Source organism: Cryptomeria japonica, chromosome 10 (assembly GCF_030272615.1).
Source record: "Cryptomeria japonica chromosome 10, Sugi_1.0, whole genome shotgun sequence".
Classification (NCBI taxonomy): Eukaryota; Viridiplantae; Streptophyta; class Pinopsida; order Cupressales; family Cupressaceae; genus Cryptomeria; species Cryptomeria japonica.
Window position 1 is genome coordinate 711,981,874 of NC_081414.1, and position 18,444 is coordinate 712,000,317.

At 33.1% G+C, this 18,444-nt stretch overlaps 1 protein-coding gene across 1 annotated transcript; it reads right to left on the bottom strand.

Annotated features, from left to right (window-relative positions):
- Positions 1-3,024: 3,024 nt before the first annotated feature.
- LOC131029258 (leucoanthocyanidin reductase) lies at positions 3,025-5,422 on the bottom strand. The gene is made up of 5 exons (XM_057959679.2): positions 5,010-5,422; positions 4,228-4,362; positions 3,906-4,143; positions 3,537-3,740; positions 3,025-3,366 (listed from the first exon to the last, which is right to left on the bottom strand). Exons 1-5 carry the CDS (start codon positions 5,319-5,321, stop codon positions 3,200-3,202), a joined length of 1,056 nt encoding a protein of 351 aa, XP_057815662.1. The 5' UTR covers positions 5,322-5,422; the 3' UTR covers positions 3,025-3,199.
- Positions 5,423-18,444: the final 13,022 nt, after the last annotated feature.

Below are 18,444 nucleotides of genomic sequence, written 5' to 3' on the forward strand. Positions count from 1 at the left end.
CCGAGATACCAACAAGGTAAAGGAATTTTGAAACCTAGGGTACAGACAACTAACTAGGGCATCACATGATTAAGCCATAAACCTTGGAATTCTAAGGATTGAAATTTATTTAAGGGTCACTACTAGGGGCAAAAAATTGAATTGAGAGACAAAAAATGTCATTTGTACAAAGAAAATCGGCTTATTATTAAACTAGAAATGAAAAACCCTAATCTTCTAGACACACAAAAATGAAAGAAACAAAAGAATGATCCAAAATGAAATGAAAGCAAGGAAAAAAGCAAGGAAAGGAAAGATCCTACCTCAGCACAATAAGGAAAGACAAGACACCAACATCCTAGAGACTGCTCTAAAAAATTCGCCAAGATTGCCAAGTGCAAAGGAGCTTCAAATGCATGAGATCAATTGGGAAAATGAGAATAATAAACTAGGTGAAAGTATTTATATCCCCAATGTGGTCACAAAAACTGAGGCATTGACACAACCAAACTCAGGGTTTCAAGATTCCAGGATCTCAAGGTCACATGACTAACAACATGATAAACTTTGGTAACTCAGGGTTCTAAAACTTTGAAGAAAACAAATAAAACATGGAGAACTCGAGATCTTAGGACTCTAAGTTTCTAAGGCTCCAAAATGAACAAAACATGGAGAACTCGACATCTCGGGACTCTGGTGTTCTGAGGATCCAAAATAAACAAAACACGAAGAACTTGGGATCCCAAGACTTTGGGATTCTGAGGCTCCAAAATAAACAAAACATTGAGAACTCAGGATCTCGGGACTCTGAGGTTCTGAAGCTCCAGACAAACAAGACAAAGGCAAACTCGAGAACCTAGAATGTCGAGGTCTCGAGGACAAAAGAAGCAACATAAAACAAAACAAAAGAACTCGGGGTTCCAAACTTAGAATGAAAACTCTTGAACCCAAGACGCTGAAATCCGGAAGGAAAGAACAAACAAAACAAAGGAAAACAAAGGAAAACAAAGGCAAAACAAAGGAAACAGAACACACAAAAGGGGCACCCACATTTTACCAATTAAAATGGAGGGGTGAGTATGCAGGGCATAACAAGGGGTAAATCTTGTTTCTATCACCCATTTGTTGAGTTTAGAAAGAATCCAAAATATTTTTATAAATATTCATCTCCATGTCCACACAGATCATTATCACATATTTTGATAATTCTAATATGCTTTATAATTATAATCAAATATGTTATTATCCATATAGGAAAAAATTCTTAACTCCACTCTAACCTTTTCATTTTTAGATAGCTAAGAAAGTTTTCAATTTATGTTTATATTCCACTTATGAGGCAAATGATACTAATTTTAATATTTTCTATGTTTGGAAAGTTCTTGTGGAGCACTCATGCTATTGACGAACACATGACAATTAGTTTGCATGGACCTTAATATCCTTTTATTCATTATGTATTTAATATTATGAATGCAACTTGTGAATGCTCATTTACTTTGAAATACATGTTCACTTAAGATTTGCAAGCATCTCAATGTGGGTGGAAAATGAAATTGGTGAAGTTTACATACTCATGTCAATTTTCATTTAGATTTGGATCCATTTTAAGAGATTGTCTTGATGCAATTACATAGAGAGATTGTTTTGATTCAATTAATGGTGAAATGTGGGACACTTCTGTGCTAATTTTAGATTTTTTTTTATACTCATCTACACTAGTTATTCTTCCTTACACAAATATATATACACCTATCCTTATGCCTATCATATCCACATTCATTTTCATAGATTCCCATCAATTATTGTTTAAACTTTTCATATGAACTTATCTCTACACCTTAGATTCCAAATCATTGGTTTTGATTCATTTTTATAGTGCATGAGTTTTATCATATACACGATGTAGATTTGACCTAAACATCAAAATATTTAAATTCAAATTGTTTACAACCACCTTTTCTCACATAGCCTTTGGAGGCTAACTTGGTACGTGTGCATGGAAAATTGTTATGTGCTTGAATTTAGAGACATCCATTTAATAATTAATTCATCATATAGTCATCATTCAAAATGAAAATATTCTAGGGAACATTCACCAAGAAACATTTTGATTTAAAGCTTCAAAATAAATCGAAATATAGCATTATAATCAACATACAGATCACTTGCATGCTTTTTAAATTTTGGAATTGCTAATCCTTCCATGGTCGTTAAGCTAGTCTTTCAAGGAGTTTGACCTAGGAGAAATTGACCTCAAACATCTTATTATATTTCCAAATTATTTTAAAACGGTTTCAATCCTTAAAATAAGAAAATAATAGAGACAAAGTAAATTAGATAGTAGATTCATACTTTTCACTAGATCATATATGTGAGTTGCAAATCAAATGTTTGTGATACAAAATTGACCTAAAATTAATTACAATTCTGTAGAGAGTTTGAGATGACACAAAATGAACAATATCAATTTTCCATAATAAGTCATTAGATTTCATGTTACATCATATTATTATCTGCATCATCATTTCAAAAACTAAACACCTAATTCTCACATATTTAAATTCCAAAAATAATAATTTTAATGATTTAATCTATCATTCTCAATTTAAATTAACTAATTTAAGTTGATTTGTTTTTGATATGTTTGATTTAAGTAATTTAATTTAAGTTGATTTAATCAATTTACCTTGATTAAATTAGAGAAAGACTTACTTTTCCTTCTAGTATTGTAAAAGACCAATGTAAGTAATGAAGTTGTTGAGAGAATTTGACAGCTTACCAACTAAACAAGGATTAAAAATGTGCCTTCAATTTTTTCCAAGGCATAAAAGACACTCGTTCCTAAATTTGACCCTCCATGTTATATTCATAAGTAAACCACCCAAAACTGGCCCACATTAATAATTAAAAACCTTCAAAATGCGGTCAATAAATTATTTTTTATAACTGCCAAGAACAATTGATTCGATTTAGTAATAGGATTTATTCATTCTGATCTAGACATAAATGTACAGGCTAACTATAAAAGTAGGGAATTAGATATGCAGGCACAAAGAAGTCTTGACAAGACAATTTATTGAATGAACATGCCGAGATCTAGGGTTTCATATGAACTGTATTGCCATATCACCAACACCAATGGTAGACATTAAACATTTCCAACAACATTATTCAATACTCAGTGAGCTCTGCTCAACAAATTAATTATAGTGAAAAATCAAAGGTACCTATCGAAGAAATCTTGGACTGTAGTGTAGAGAATCTCTGGATAAAGCTCACAAACTTCCACGTCTTTGGGCGCTTCCATTTTAAAATTGTATTGACACCCATTAATGAAGATGTCATGTGTCAGGGAAGCCACTATGCTCTCTGGAATATTGTTTGCTGCATAAAGAAAAACCAAAAAGCAAATAAATCCACAAAGATTATGGAATAAATGTGTAAGCCAAATTGGTTGATAATGGAGTTTTCTTTTTGTATTTAAAGTGAACTCTATCCTTTCAGATTCTTTAATAGTAGTAATGATTATGGTGAGATTTGGCATGGTAATATACCTTTGGCTAAGTCCAAGAGATCTTGTTCTGAGATACAAACCCGAGGAAGAGTTTTTCCAATCTTCTTCTCCCAAATTGCTGCAAGCTCATTAAGTGTGAGAAAATTCTTAGGTGGTCTGAAATGCACCCTTTTGTTAACAGTCCGGACATCCTCCACAGTCTTTATGGTGTATCTGCCAATGTCTTCTCCAGTCACAAAGTATGCTGTCATTAACAATTCAATTAACACTATCAAAGACGTCAGAGACTAACACATGTCAATATTTCAGATCACATTCTATAATCTAATAATATTTATAAAAATGATATCGTTCGTTATCCATGCCAACTCTTCATCATTCTCTAATATAATATTATTTAACATCTTACCCTTGATGTTTCCATCTCCATAGATTTCAAACTGGTCTTGGGGAGGAGGAAGCTCAGAGGGATGAGTATGATAAAAGTAAGGCCACCCAGCAATTGAATTGCAGCAGATGTAAGTGTATGGAATGTTGGCTGCCTCTATTGCCCTCCTAACAAGTCTCTTTTCTTTGTAAAAGCTTAGCCCTGGTTCAACTGGATTGGCCGTGTCTATATCATGCCCAAATTCTGAAGGAAGAAACCTCTGCATCAAATTTATTCAAAACCTTTTGGGTTAATTACAGCTTATAAGCATTATAAGAAATAACGTTTGGATCCTAGTCCTGACCTTAACCGTGCCAATTTCTTTAATGGCGTCTACAATCTTGAGCTGATCTGTAAGTTGAGCGCCGCCTACAACAGAAATAACAGCATCAATGCCTTGCATGGCCTTTACCATCGACTTATGATCGCTTAAATCTCCCTGCAGAACACCCATTATAGCACAGTGTACGTTAATAAAACCCATTATAAGTTGCATATGACCTACAACACAGTGTACGTTGGATCTCTCATTATAAATTTCATAAGACCTATAACACTGTGTAAGTTAATAAGACCCATTTCAGAATGTGTAAAACCCATTACAGCACACAGTGTACGTTATATCTCCCTGCAGAACACCCATTATAACACAGTGTAGGTTGCTAAGACCCATTTCAACACAGAGACATTATTAAAACCCATTTCAAAAAATGTAAGACCCATTACAACGTACACATTTGCAATTATAAGACAGATCTTCCTTCCAAACAAATTAGGTCCATTAATATGGAGAAAGACTGAGCAACCCTTCTTAATATGATTTTAAATACCCAACTTAACAACAAGGCAATCAAACAAGATTGCTTGAAAAATGCCGGCCATTCTATAACAATAAAGAAAACACCTGCAATAATAATCACCATGAACAAACCAGCAAAGCTTAATTATATATTCTAAACCCAAAAGTCAATCAAACAAATCTATACCCTCTATAAAAACAACTATGCACACTTTACAACCGCCTCTTACATATCACTCTGGCCAAGACTACAAAAATCATTTCTCTAAACAGAATTTGTGACATACATAGACAATGTTAACACCAGAATCTTTCAATTCATGGAGGCACTTTTCTTTGGCAGCATCAAAGGCAGTCATGGGTCTTATAAGAGCATAAGTAGGATGGCATGCATTTACGGCTGCAATAGCAATAAAGCGACCGATATAACCAGTGGCTCCAATCACTAGTATTTTACTACTACTAACACTTTTCTCTTCCTTCACAGTATGGTCGCATGAAGGAGTCTCACAAATGGAGGCCATGGTTGATACTGAGTTTTCCTCCAATATTTGAGTATGTAGGCAGAGATCAAAAGAATGAGGGAATGCAGCAGCCATTTTTATTTCCAAAAAATTTAACAACTCTTTCTCAAGAGAGGAATTTTGAGTAAATACTTTGGTGTGGGAAAAAACAGGCAAACACCCAATATTTATATAGTAGATTGCTGCAAGAGAACTGCTTAAAAAAATTTATTTTCATGATTTAGATGCATGATTAGGGAAAGAGGACCAGTAGTCGTCATCACTAACTTTGCACACTCACAGATCTTAAATGGTACATCGGATAACAATGCACGTTGTGGAATCAATTATGCACACAAAGGTCAAAAAGTATACATTTCAAAGTGTCACCTGATACCTAACTAAAGATGTTCGATTAACCATCAACTCAAAATCACTAGTATTTGTTGACAAATGTCCCAATAGTGGTGCACAAATATTCTAATAGTGGTGCACAAATGGGTCAATTATGAACAAAAAATTACAAAAAATGATCAGCTATTGGTACAAGACAAATTTATTAATGATGTTTTCACTATGACGACTATTGAAAGGTCAACATAACAATAAAATGACCGTTATTAGAACTATGTTATCTATTGGTACTCTTCCCCTACATCATACTTTTACTATTAACCTTTTAATGCACATTGATGACAACTAAAGAAAAGATTGGCAGGTAAACTTCACATTATGAACAGTAAGATCTTTGGTATTAAATAATCGACGTGTTTTCAGCAGTGCCCTTGAACGCATACTCATTATTTACTTTTTGTGAGGATAGATTATGAGAAAGTGATATAGATCTCTAGGTTATTTTAAAAATGCATAAAGATTAAAATAGAAAGACAGTCGGTAGAAAGTGATAGTAGGAAGTCAATAGTATAGGTGAGTCCATAAAATCAGTGCTTCTTCCTTGAACCACAAGATTCAAAGATTTTTGAATTTCTTTATCATTGAAGGACAGTATTTATTAGGAAGTTGATACTATAGACAAGTTCATATAATCAATATTTGTTCATTGAACCATGTTCAAACATATATCAAATATTTTATTTTATTTCAACTTTTTATAATTGTAAATGTTCATTGAACTATCATTGTAGTTAGTATTTTTAATTGTCTTGGTTGCATATCAATTGAAAAAAATGAAATTGTTAATTAGGATTTATTTTTGACATAAATAAAGTGTATCTAAGAAAGATGTTAATAAATATTGATAAATTTATAATTTTATAAATAAATATTGAGAAATTAAATAAGAAGGCTTAAACATATTCTTTTTTTAACTTTTATGAAGAATAATATTTAATATAGCACCAAATTTTATCATTCTAATATAGAAAATACATATTTTTTGGTATGCATATTACATTATGATTATAAGGATCACATAATTCTATACAAGTCAATTTTACACTTGTAAGAGTGGTCATGTGCTCTATACAAATGTACTTATGTATGGAATTATTCAACAACTAATAAGATTGATCTACTTATTTATGGATTGTTGTTGAAGATGAGAGAATAAACTAGAGAAATAACATAGAGATCAATTCAATATTCAAACCTTTTTACCTTTATTTACCGTGCTCCTCTAATTGAGATAAAGTGATCTGCACCCTTGCTCCACTTGATTTACTCTCCAAAATAATGATTGGTTGTGATATTTAAAATGTTGATTGTTCAAAAAATGAGCATATTAATAGTATGATAATGGATTTTTGTCTCAAATGGACAACATATGATTATCATGAAAGTGGATGGTGAAATGGGAGGAGGAGCCTTGTATTTATAAATTTTAAGTGAATAAAATGGAGAGATTACATGCATTGGTTAATCGAGGATTAGGATTGAATGAGAACAAGTTTAAGGATTGAGGAGTTAATCTTCTAACAAGTTTCATAAGGGGGGGGCATGAGAATGACATGTGCCATAGGTGTAAGAGCTAGGTGTGAGAACATCATGTGTAAGGCATAGGGCAACTTATGAAAGGGACGAATAGAATGAATAGAGTGGTTACACATGTGTGAGAGACATGCTCACTCATATGTGACCAACCTAGACCATATAGGATGAAAAAGGAGGTGGAGGTATGAAAGTGACTTGTGCATGTTCACATATGTATGATAAAACAAAGAGATATGTTCACAAATCTATGACCATTGAAAGGGGGAAGTTGACACTTGTCAAGTGATAAAAGTGGGGAATTTGAGGAATTTAATATTTTGAAGAAATATTAGTGGCGTTTCTGAAAATTTTAATAAGACTAGGAGAGGCCCGAACCTTACATAACCACAGCCATGGTGACAAAACCTAGGACTCATGAGGAGTGAGAACCCAGGATCAAAAACCTGTTGCTAACCAAACCCAATAGAAGCTAGTAAACTAATAAACCTAGGAACTAAACAAGAAACCAGACACAAAAAGAAAAAACAAACAACAAACAAAAAAGAAACACTCTCCCATCAAAAGCACAAACTAATGGCTTACGAGGTGGGAGAGAACTCCGAATTCCTTTCCTCACAAATATCTTTACCCTTATCCAACACAGAGAGCATTTTAGAGGAATCTTTCCTAGAAGACACAACTGGGGAATCCAGTGAAGCTTTCACCCTTGAAATCGACGCTTTCAGAAGACTTAAAATGTCTTCTTTTCTTTGCCCTCCTCTTGGCTATCTCATCTTGAATGTCTTGGAGAGTGGCGGTCCATGTTTATGGAGAGCCTTGCAAGACGATTGCAATGCCTAGAGTCGTTGGATCATTTCAATAATAAATTATTAAATTCATATTAAAAGATAGTAAATTGGTATTCATTTCTCTAATAAATATGATTTTAATGAAAAAAACTTGCATACAAAACAAAAATCTTAAATTTACTATTAAATTAAAAATAGTTTCTATATTCACATTAAAGTTGGATAATTTCAAAAATAAGTTTCTAAATTAATTTTAAAACATAATCATTGTCTAATATCTTAAATATTTTTAAAAGAAAAAATATTATACTCTTAAGTTATTCTTAAATTTACTATTAAATTAAAAATAATTCTCTATATTGATATTATAAAACATTTAAGATAATATTTAAAATATTTTAAAACAAAAAATTATAATAATCTCATCTTTAAAAAATTCAACAAATGATATAAATTAAAATATTAGATTATATTTACTTATAATTTTTTAAACATTTTTGCTAATAATCTCATCTATAATATTATATTATCAAATTATATATAAAATATAACAAAACAAAATTATAGGATTTGATAAATTTCTGTTTTTATAAAAGAATTATCTTTTGACAAGCACAAACCTCTCTTTTAAATCATCAAGTATTTGTTTTCTTTTTAATTTCTTATTAAAAATTTGAAAAATTTATTTCTATTTCTCAATAAATTAGAAAGTACATTTTTACCATTCTATTTATAAATTTTATTTTAATAGCTTTTAAACAGTTGCCAATGACATAGTATATTATTATTAGATTTTTGTTTTTAGGGAGAGATCTTATAATACCATTTTAATGAGCTTTTGCTTAACTAATTAATAGTAAAAAAATTAGATTTTAAATAATTTAGAAGTTCAATTTTTGTTTATTTGATTTATTTTAAAATTATTTATTAAGAATTTGATTTGCTACTTGGATTGTAAATTTGATTTATATCATTCTTATATTCTTTTAATATAACATAATTTTTAAATATTGATAAAATAATATAAAATGGTTTCTAAAATATTTACACTTTAAAAATAAAAATAACAATTGAAATAAATAGTATATACCAATTTGTGTTTTTAATTTTTGTGGGAGTAGCATTTTTATAATTGTGAATCACATAAAATTTTATTATTAGATTTTTTTTAGGAAGAGATCTAATCTCCATTTTATTATTGTTGTAGCTTTTATTAAGTAATATAATTGTAATGAGCTTTTTTTTAATTAATTAGTACTAATTAGAATTTAAACAAATTAGAAGTTCAATTTTTGTCTATTTGAATTATCATAGAATTTATTTATTAAGAGTTTGCTTTGCCACATAGATTGTAAACTTTATAAATTGACAATACAAAATGGTCCAAGCTCTACATATCTCTCACCTTGCGAGATTACTATTCTATTGGAACTCTGTGATATATGTGAATAAAATAGGATTTTACATGACTGCTAAATTAGGTAATAAAACATACCTTTCATGTCAAGTTTAATAATTCAATTTTAAATTAATATAAACTTAGATTGATTAATTGAGAATGAAATCGAATAATTGACAAAAGAATATATATTAAGATTGATTGAATTTGATTGGATTTATTTGACTTTAATGTAATGTCAATCTTGATTATTTTGATGTCAACAAAAATTTAGACTCTCTCTCTCTCTCTCTCTCTCTCTCTCTCTCTCTCTCTCTCTCTCTCTCTCTCTCTCTCTCTCTCTCTCTCTCTCTCTCTCTCTCTCAATATATTTCACTACTTCTATCTGCCTATCTCTCCCTATCCATCTATATATTTCTATATATCCCTCTATCTATATCTCTGTCCCTTCCTTTCTATATATTGAGCTATTGGTCGAGCTCTCCCTATCTTTACCTATCTCTCTTCCTCTATCCTCCTCTTCTATCTCCCCCTCTAACTATAGATCTCTCCCTCTCCCTCCTCTTATTTCCCTTTTTCTCCATTCCTCTCTCTATTTGTCTTTATCTCTCCCTCCCTCACATGCTCCCTATCTATCTATCTATTTCTACAGGTCTCTCCCTTTCTCTTCCCGTATATATATCTCTCTATCTTTCTCTTCCCATTTATCTCCATCTCTACTTCTCTTTGTTTTTCTCTCTCTCTCTCTCTATCACTCTCTTACTCTTCCCCTCTATATCTCCTTAAATTTATATCTCTCTCAAACTTTATCTCACCACCTATATATATCTCCCTATCTCTCTTCATATATATCTCTCTATCTCCCTATATAAGTATATCTTTATCTCTCCCACTCCCTCTCTATATATCTCTATCTTTAGCTCTCCCTCTTCTTCTCTAACTCTATCTTCCTCTATTTCCCACAATCCCTAGACATGTCTCCCTTTCTCTCCCCAAGCCCTCCCCCTCCTCCTTGACATCTATATCTATATCTATATCTCCATCTTTATCTAATTTCCCCTCTATCTTTATCTCATTATCTCTCCATCTCTATAGCCCTCATCTCTCTCTCTCTCTCTCTCTCTCTCTCTCTCTCTCTCTCTCTCTCTCTCTCTCACACACACACACACACACACACACACACTCATCTATACATGCCCTCTCCTCTCTCTCCTCTCTGTATCCCTATCCTTCCCCTTCTCCATCTCTATCTTCATCTCTATCTCTATCTCCTTACCCCTCTCTCTTGCTTCCCCTCAATCCCCTCTTGTTGTCTCCCAAATCTCTCTCTCTCTCTCTCTCTCTCTCTCTCTCTCGCAAAAATAACATGAGTATATTAGTAATGGATCTTGATTATCCTCTTGATTTATAGGTTTTGTTTCAATTGTGTGTAGATCCTTGTACGTGTATGTATAGTTGATTTGAAGCTATCACTTCTCCATTCATATCTTTTTTGTACAAACAACATCATTTTCCAAAGTGGCCTACCAATTGACCTCATGTACTACACAAATGTATGTGAAAAATAGACTTAATTTTTTCCTAATTGATCTTTCACACATGTTCGGCGTACCTATTGCACACACCAAAGTGTGATTGCTAGTATTAATTATATGAGGGGTAAATTTAGGATGGTTATTTTTTACCCCTCTTTGATACAACATTGTGCTTGAAAAACATGGCATCATATCAATGAAAAATAAGAGCATGGCTCAATATGTTGTGTAGTATATAGAATTCAATTCTTATAAGGAATAAAAGTCTTCCTTGAGAATAAATAGTACTTACTAATGAATTATTTGTTCTTAAACAATTTGATTATCTTTATTATTACATATGAAATAAGTAATTGAACAAAAAATTGCAATTTTATAAAATAAAATAATTAACTATTAAAAATATCTCACCATTGAGAATAAATAATGATGCTTACTAATAGAACTAAAAAATTCTAGTCCATGTCTTTGGACATGTAGTGTCGCGGTTAAAACATTGCATTGGTGAAGCGACCACCAAGGTTCAAACCCCTGCTAGGCCATTGTGCTCCCAGGCCTTGTGTCTTCGTTGGGTCGTTGTGCTCGCGGGTTTGAACAAGTGAAGTGTAGGGATGAGGTTCCCCGATTGTGGCCTCACCGGTTAAAAAGCTTACCAAGCATTATTTAAAAAAAAAAAATCTAATCCATGAACATCCTCATATTGAACTATCTTGTAGCCTTTTTTTAAGGCTTGTAGCCTAAATAGCCTTTAACAACATATTTTTGAAATTTCAATAAAATCTTGAGTTTAGCTCTAACACTTGAAGAAAGGTTAAAAGATCTCAAAGATAGAAGTTAATTAACAAGGAGTTTTGTCGATGAATAAGGTGTCATTTCATCTCTCCACTTTTTGAAAATGAGTCTTAGCATATGCTAAAATTTCTAAAATACTATAACCTTGTTAAAAATGCCTTTACTTGATCAAAATCTGCATGCATGAGCTTTTGGAGGGATTTTTGGGTGAAAAGAATGCCTTTACTTGATCAAAATCTGCATGCATGATCTTTTGGAGGGATTTTTGGGTGAAAAGGATTCGATTCCAACTTGACTAGGTTTAGCTTTTAAGTTATGTCATGTTTTGGGTCTATATGCACTTTTCCTATAATATCATGGCCGCCAAAGTTATTACCAAGCTTTGATGGGAGTCTACAAAGAAGCTTATGTTATTTCTAATACCCCTATCTTCAATTTCAATCATGAAAAATGTACACATCATGTTTCTTCTTTACTGTTTTCAATTCCTAAAGCTATGGAGCTGTGTCAGAAGGCATGATAATGCGGAAATGCAACAATAACAAAGAGGATCTCGGATTGAAACTAACAAAGAGGAGATCACCACTTTCAACTCATGCAAACACATGCATGAGGAGTCTAATGAAAAAGAAATGTCTATCCTCTTTGGTGAAACCCTCTTACTATAGGTTAAAGGCCGGCCTGCGGGTCAAAGGAAACAGGAGGCACAATCAGAGAAAGAGATATGACTGAATTCGTAAGAGGCAATCAGGTAAGTCGTTAATGATAGTGAGAGGTACAAGGGATAGTTTATGGAGCTATTATCACAGTCTATAATGGAATCAAAAGGAATAAGGATAGTCTTAGTGCAGGAATAGTTGAAAAGATCAACATGCAAAGATTAAGACCATGATAGTCAAGACAAAGGCAATGCATGACGATCATAAGGACAAGTTGGACTAAAACAAAAACAAAAAAAAATTGTAGAACATCAAAAGATGTGACATGAATCTAATGGACGTGAGGTCTGTGATACATAGCTTAGAGAGGAAATTTACAATGTTGAAGGTCTGAGAAAGGTCCATGTTCAGAGAACATTCCTTTGGCCGAAGAGAAGCTATTGGTAAACATTTTGAGTATGCCAAATGGCAAATGCAGTTGACTATGTGGTTAAACCCTAGATATGAGATTGTTGAGAAGCTTAAAACCAGTAGGAAAAGTCAGGTTAAAGACAATGGAATGAGCATTGTTAGCAAACAAAATGAAGTGGCAGTGATGGAGTTGGAATTTCAAAGCTTTCATTACACAATGATAGACCAAGTTACTATTGGTAGCATGGATAGCCAGTAATAAACTATGTATCCTTCTCCATTCACATTGAAAAGAGTAGACAATGACTATGACTTCATGTGAGATAGGGAAAAGATGTATGTCAAGAACATAAATAGAGCTCAAAGTACAATGACAGAGACTACGTTTCATTAAAAAGGATAGGTCCCTTGACAAATTTCAAGGGATAGTCACCATGACTAGGGAAGTTAACTGTGATAAAATGTGAAAATACATGATAATATTGAGAGTTATTTTCCACTACAGTATCAACATGAAAAAATTAGTACAATGGATAGAGGACAAAGGATAGTGGCATTAAGATAGTTTAGAGAAGAAAATGATAAATTTAATGTATTGAGTTATGTTTATAAATTAATATTCTTTTATGAATGAATATTGAGAAATTAAATAAAAAGGCTTACACATTTTTTTGAATTTTGATAGAGAATAATATTTAATGTAGTTGCATAAAATTTTAATATAAAAAGAAAAAAGATATTTTGGTATTCACATTATATTATAATTGTAATGATCATATAATATTATGTAATTCAATTTTACACTTTCATGATTGGTCATGTGATCTATGAAAATGTATTGATGTACAGGTAAGTGCACAAAGATGAGGGACCAAAAATGAGTCTTAAGATGCCACTTTTTTTTTTTTGAAATCGGCAAAGTCTGAACTTCGACAAGAAAATGAAGATAGTTACACTCAAAATATGAGGATGCAGTAAGAACAAGAGTTGTAGTGCTTCGAGTCTACTTTCTAAACTACTAATTTTGTTTTAAAGTGGTGGAGATTAAAGGTTTCAAAAAGAGGGAGCACACAAAGTGGTGCTGTTTTTTTCATAAAAAAATAACATAGCACCTAGTGTGCTCCCCCCAAAATGTCAACTTTTGGAATTTTAAAAATCGCTCCGGTGAGAAATTAGCTAACACCATGTAGTTTATGCTAGATTTTTTGGCTAATATTTTAATGAATATATCAATTTTTATCAATTTTTGAAGTGGAGACTAATTTTTTAATGAAATATGAGCGTGCTCCCCTAAAAAATTTGTGAAAACTTATCAAAAATCAATATATATATATTTTTTAAATTGTGTAGAATGGAGTCTAGTTTCTGAAAATGTATTTTTTTCAAAATTAGATAAATAAGTAAAAATCTATGGTCGAAATACGACATGTTGGTTTTTGACAAAAAACAGACTCACTAACAAAATAAATTATGGATGAAGACCTTAACATTCTCAAAATTTGAAAAGAATTATATGGTTGGATAGATAAAAGAGAGATTGACGATTGTGTGGTGTTTTTTTTATTTCATTGAAACATGTGCAAACCTGATAGAGAGAACAAACAAAAAGTAAGAAAAATTTCAATACTTGCTAGAAAACACGTCTCAGGCCTAAGAAGGGAATCCAAGCCTTTGGGTTGGATGCCCAAGGAAAATCCAAGCCTTTGGTTTGATGTCTACCAAGGAACTACATTTGGTGCACGCCAAATGAAAAAAATGAAAAAAATTCATTTGGCGTGCGCCATATTTGGCGCATGGCAAATGAATTTCATAGAAATTTTTCATGGTAGGAAGCACCAAGTGTTCTTTCTCTTAGAATATATAAATAAAATATAACATTTAAGTAAAATCTAAGTTATATTTTATGTATATATTATCAGGATGTTTGAGAGTGGTTCTAGATCTCTAGGAGTTATAATGTAGATTCTAGTTTTTTGAGTATTCATATAAATTTCAGACTTAGTCAAATTTCAGTAATCAACATGCTCGTATCAGCATTATCTCTCTTGTCTCTTCCTTGCATTCCACCTCTCTCTTCCTTAACCCCTACCTCTCTCTCTCTTAGGTCTCTTCCTCTCTACTTCCTTCCCTCTCTCAAGTGTCTCTCCCTTTCTTTCCCATCTCCCTCACCCTCTCTCTCTCTCTCTTTTGTCTATCCCTCTCTTTCCCTCTTTCACTTGGGCTCTCTCTTTCTCCCACTCTCTCAAGTATCTCTATCTTTCATTCTCTCCCATTCTCTCCCTCTTCCTCTCTCAATTCTTTATTTCCTTCTATCTCTCTTTCTCTCTTTCTCTTTCTCTCCCTCTTTCTCCCTTTCTCTTTCTCTCAAGTCTCATGCTCTCAACCTTTATCTATCTATATCTCTCTCCTCCTCTCTCAAGTGTCTCTCTCTCCCATTCTTTCTCTCTCTTTACCTCTAACTCTTTTTCCCTCTCTTCATTTTGTTCCCTTTCTCCCTCTCTCTAACTCTCTTTCCCTCTCTTTCTCTCTTAAGTCTCTCTCCCTCTCTCCCTCTATCTCTCTATCTCACTCTCCTCTCTCAAGTGTATCTCTCTCCCATTCTCTCCCTCTCCCCCCTCTCTCTCTATCTCCATCTCTCTTCCTCTCCCATTCTTTATCTCTTAAGTCCCTCCCTCTCAGCCTCTATCTCTCTATCTCACTATCCTCCTCTCTCAAGTGTATCTCTCTCCCATTCTCTCCCTCTCCTCCACCTCCCTCTCTCCCTTTCTCATTATCTCTCCCTCTCTCTTCCCCCTCCCTCCCTCTCCAAGGTCATATGGTTTCCTAAGGAGCTACACATGTTTTAGAACACCGTATGACCCCTTAGGACACCATGTGACCCATTAGGACATCATATTGTCCTAAGGGGTCATATGTTGTCCTAAGGGGTCATATGGTGTTATTAGGGGTCATATGGGATCTGAAGGGGCAAGGCATGTGTTAGAACACTATATGACCCCTTAAGACACCATATGACCCATTAGGACATCATATTGTTCTAAGAGGTCATATGGTTGATAGTTCTGATACTTAATATAAGTACAGATCCAATAGCTAACAAGATGAGAGGAGGGGGGGTGAATCATACAAACTTAATCATCCATAAAAACATTAGATTCAACCTTGGTAACACATATATTAGTCATATAACCAAAAATTATCAAACATGCAAACTCAAAAGCATATGAACAATATAAACCTTATAACACCAAATTTAACGTGGAAACCCAAATAGGGAAAAACCACTGTGGGATTTCAGACCCACTAAGAAATATACTCTTCTAGAGTATTCTCAGTTAAAAGAAAATCCTATTAAAGATTCCAAACACATTGCTAGATGTGACCTGGTTAAGGGATTTCCCTTAGATCTGTTAGGATCTTCACTTTGTTAGAAGTGACCTTGTCAAAGGATTTCAAACACTCAATCAGAATGTCACCTTGCTAGAGGATTTACATATAAGACTATTAAGTCCACTCGGTTAAGAGATTTCTTGTCACTTTCACAAAATAACAGTAATAAAAATCTATCTGCAACTTCACATCTAAAATGCTAAAGCAGATTCCTATTTGTTCAATACAATCTAGACATAGAACTAATCTTGTCTATCTGCTGGGCATCAATACTCTGTTATTCTAACAGGTCTTCAAGCTTCTGTGCTCGGTAATCACTATGTAGCATCCCTATGCATACACTTGCCCGCATACATTGTTTATCAATAATTTCCTATTTATAAACAATCCTCTAACCGCTTAATCTCATTGATCACATTTCCCATGATCAATCATAGCCATCAGATCTTCAATCTTGTCCAGGTTCAATGTATCTTTCGATCTGAAAACGTTTTACCCCACCTTGGAACTTGCATATTCACCTTGGAACTTGTGTTAGGGTAATGCGGTTCAATTTGAGCTGTAGATCTTCTTGCCGACTTTCCATTGCCTTAGATTCATTAACAAACTACTTCCATGACTTACCAATCATTGATCCGCTCCAGCTCATCAGCATCATTCATTAAATATCACATGTAAACATTTAATGCATTCAGTTATAGCTCGGTTACAACTCGATAAATACTAAACTTCACTCGGTAGACATTCTACCTTCATTAATCGATAGCAATAACCCTAGGGTTTACCGACTAGGTTCTTTAGGGTTTACCAACTAGGTTCTTTGCTTGATAACATAGTATAGTATTAACCTTTACATTTTACAACATTTGTATGATGCTAAAACAATCTAAAACATCAAGATCTCATCATTGTCTAACTCGGTAGAGTTTCCCATTGAATAACTTATCCCCTTATTCATCATATTCTTTCTTGTGTCCTTACCAACTTCTTTATAATCTTCATATCATACTTCTCAAGATATGGCAACATCATACTAAATTAGAAAATCAATTTCTTGACATCAATGACAAAATAATAATATCAAGATAGTAAAACATCTTTAATCAGTTATGTCCATAATCATCAACAACCTTCTCAATATCCTTGTTGAAATGTCAACAATCTTTCATTGTCTGTTATAGTGCAATATTGCCAACAATCTCCCCCTTTGGCATTGATGGCAAAACCAATTGATTTGACCTTTAAAAGATTCGGATTGCTATGATTCTGAAATGCTGAAATGCTCTCCCCCATACATTAGACTTCTCTTCTATTTTTGGTCTTTATTTCAATCTTCTCAGGTCTTCTACCCCTTTGGTAGATCTTCTCCCCCATAATAGTCTTCTCCCCCTTTGACAACAATGCCAAAAAGAATAGAACTAAAACATAATTTCTTTCTGTAAGAAGTTATTTCCTGCTGTTGTGTATCAACTGAGTCTCGGTCAGAGTATTTGTCTTTAATTCTTGTTCCCTGTATCATTCTCTGTATTATTCAAGTATTAATTCTAGTACACTTTTAGAAAAACATTCTAAAGTGTATCACTCCAGCATCAACTCCCCAAAAGATTTTCAATAGAGTCATTGAATTGATGCTTTCACCGAACTCGGTCAGTGAGTAGAAGATAGGGGTAGGACCCCTAACTTACTTTTGAGATATTCAAAAGTGTCCTTTGGTAGTGGCTTGGTGAAGATATCTGCTATTTTTCTCCTTTGTGTTAACATATTCCAACACCACTTTCTTCTCTTGAGATTCTTCTCTAAGATAATGATATTTGATAGATATGTGCTTTTTTTTAGAATGCATACCAAGATTCTTTGAAATATTAATGGCACTAGTATTGTCACAGAATATAGTTACTAGCTTGGTAACTTTCTCATTTATACCTTCCAACAGTTGTTTGATTTATGCAATGTTGGTACAATTCAGTGTTGTAGCAATGTATTCAGCTTCTATTGTTGACTGAGAAACACATCCTTGTTTCTTGCTAAGCCAACTCACTAGTCTTTCTCCTAAGAAGAAAGCTCCTCCACTTGTGCTTTTCCTATCATCAATGTTGCCTGCCCAATCAGCATTAGTATAAACTTTTAAATCAAAATCATTTCCTTTCTGATATACTAAGCCATACTCTTTAGTTCCTTTTAAGTATCTAAAAATTCTTTTGATTGTTGTCATGTGTATTTCCTTAGGATCTACAGAGAATCTTGCAACAATACCTACTGCATGTGCTATATCTGGCCTACTGTGAACAATATATT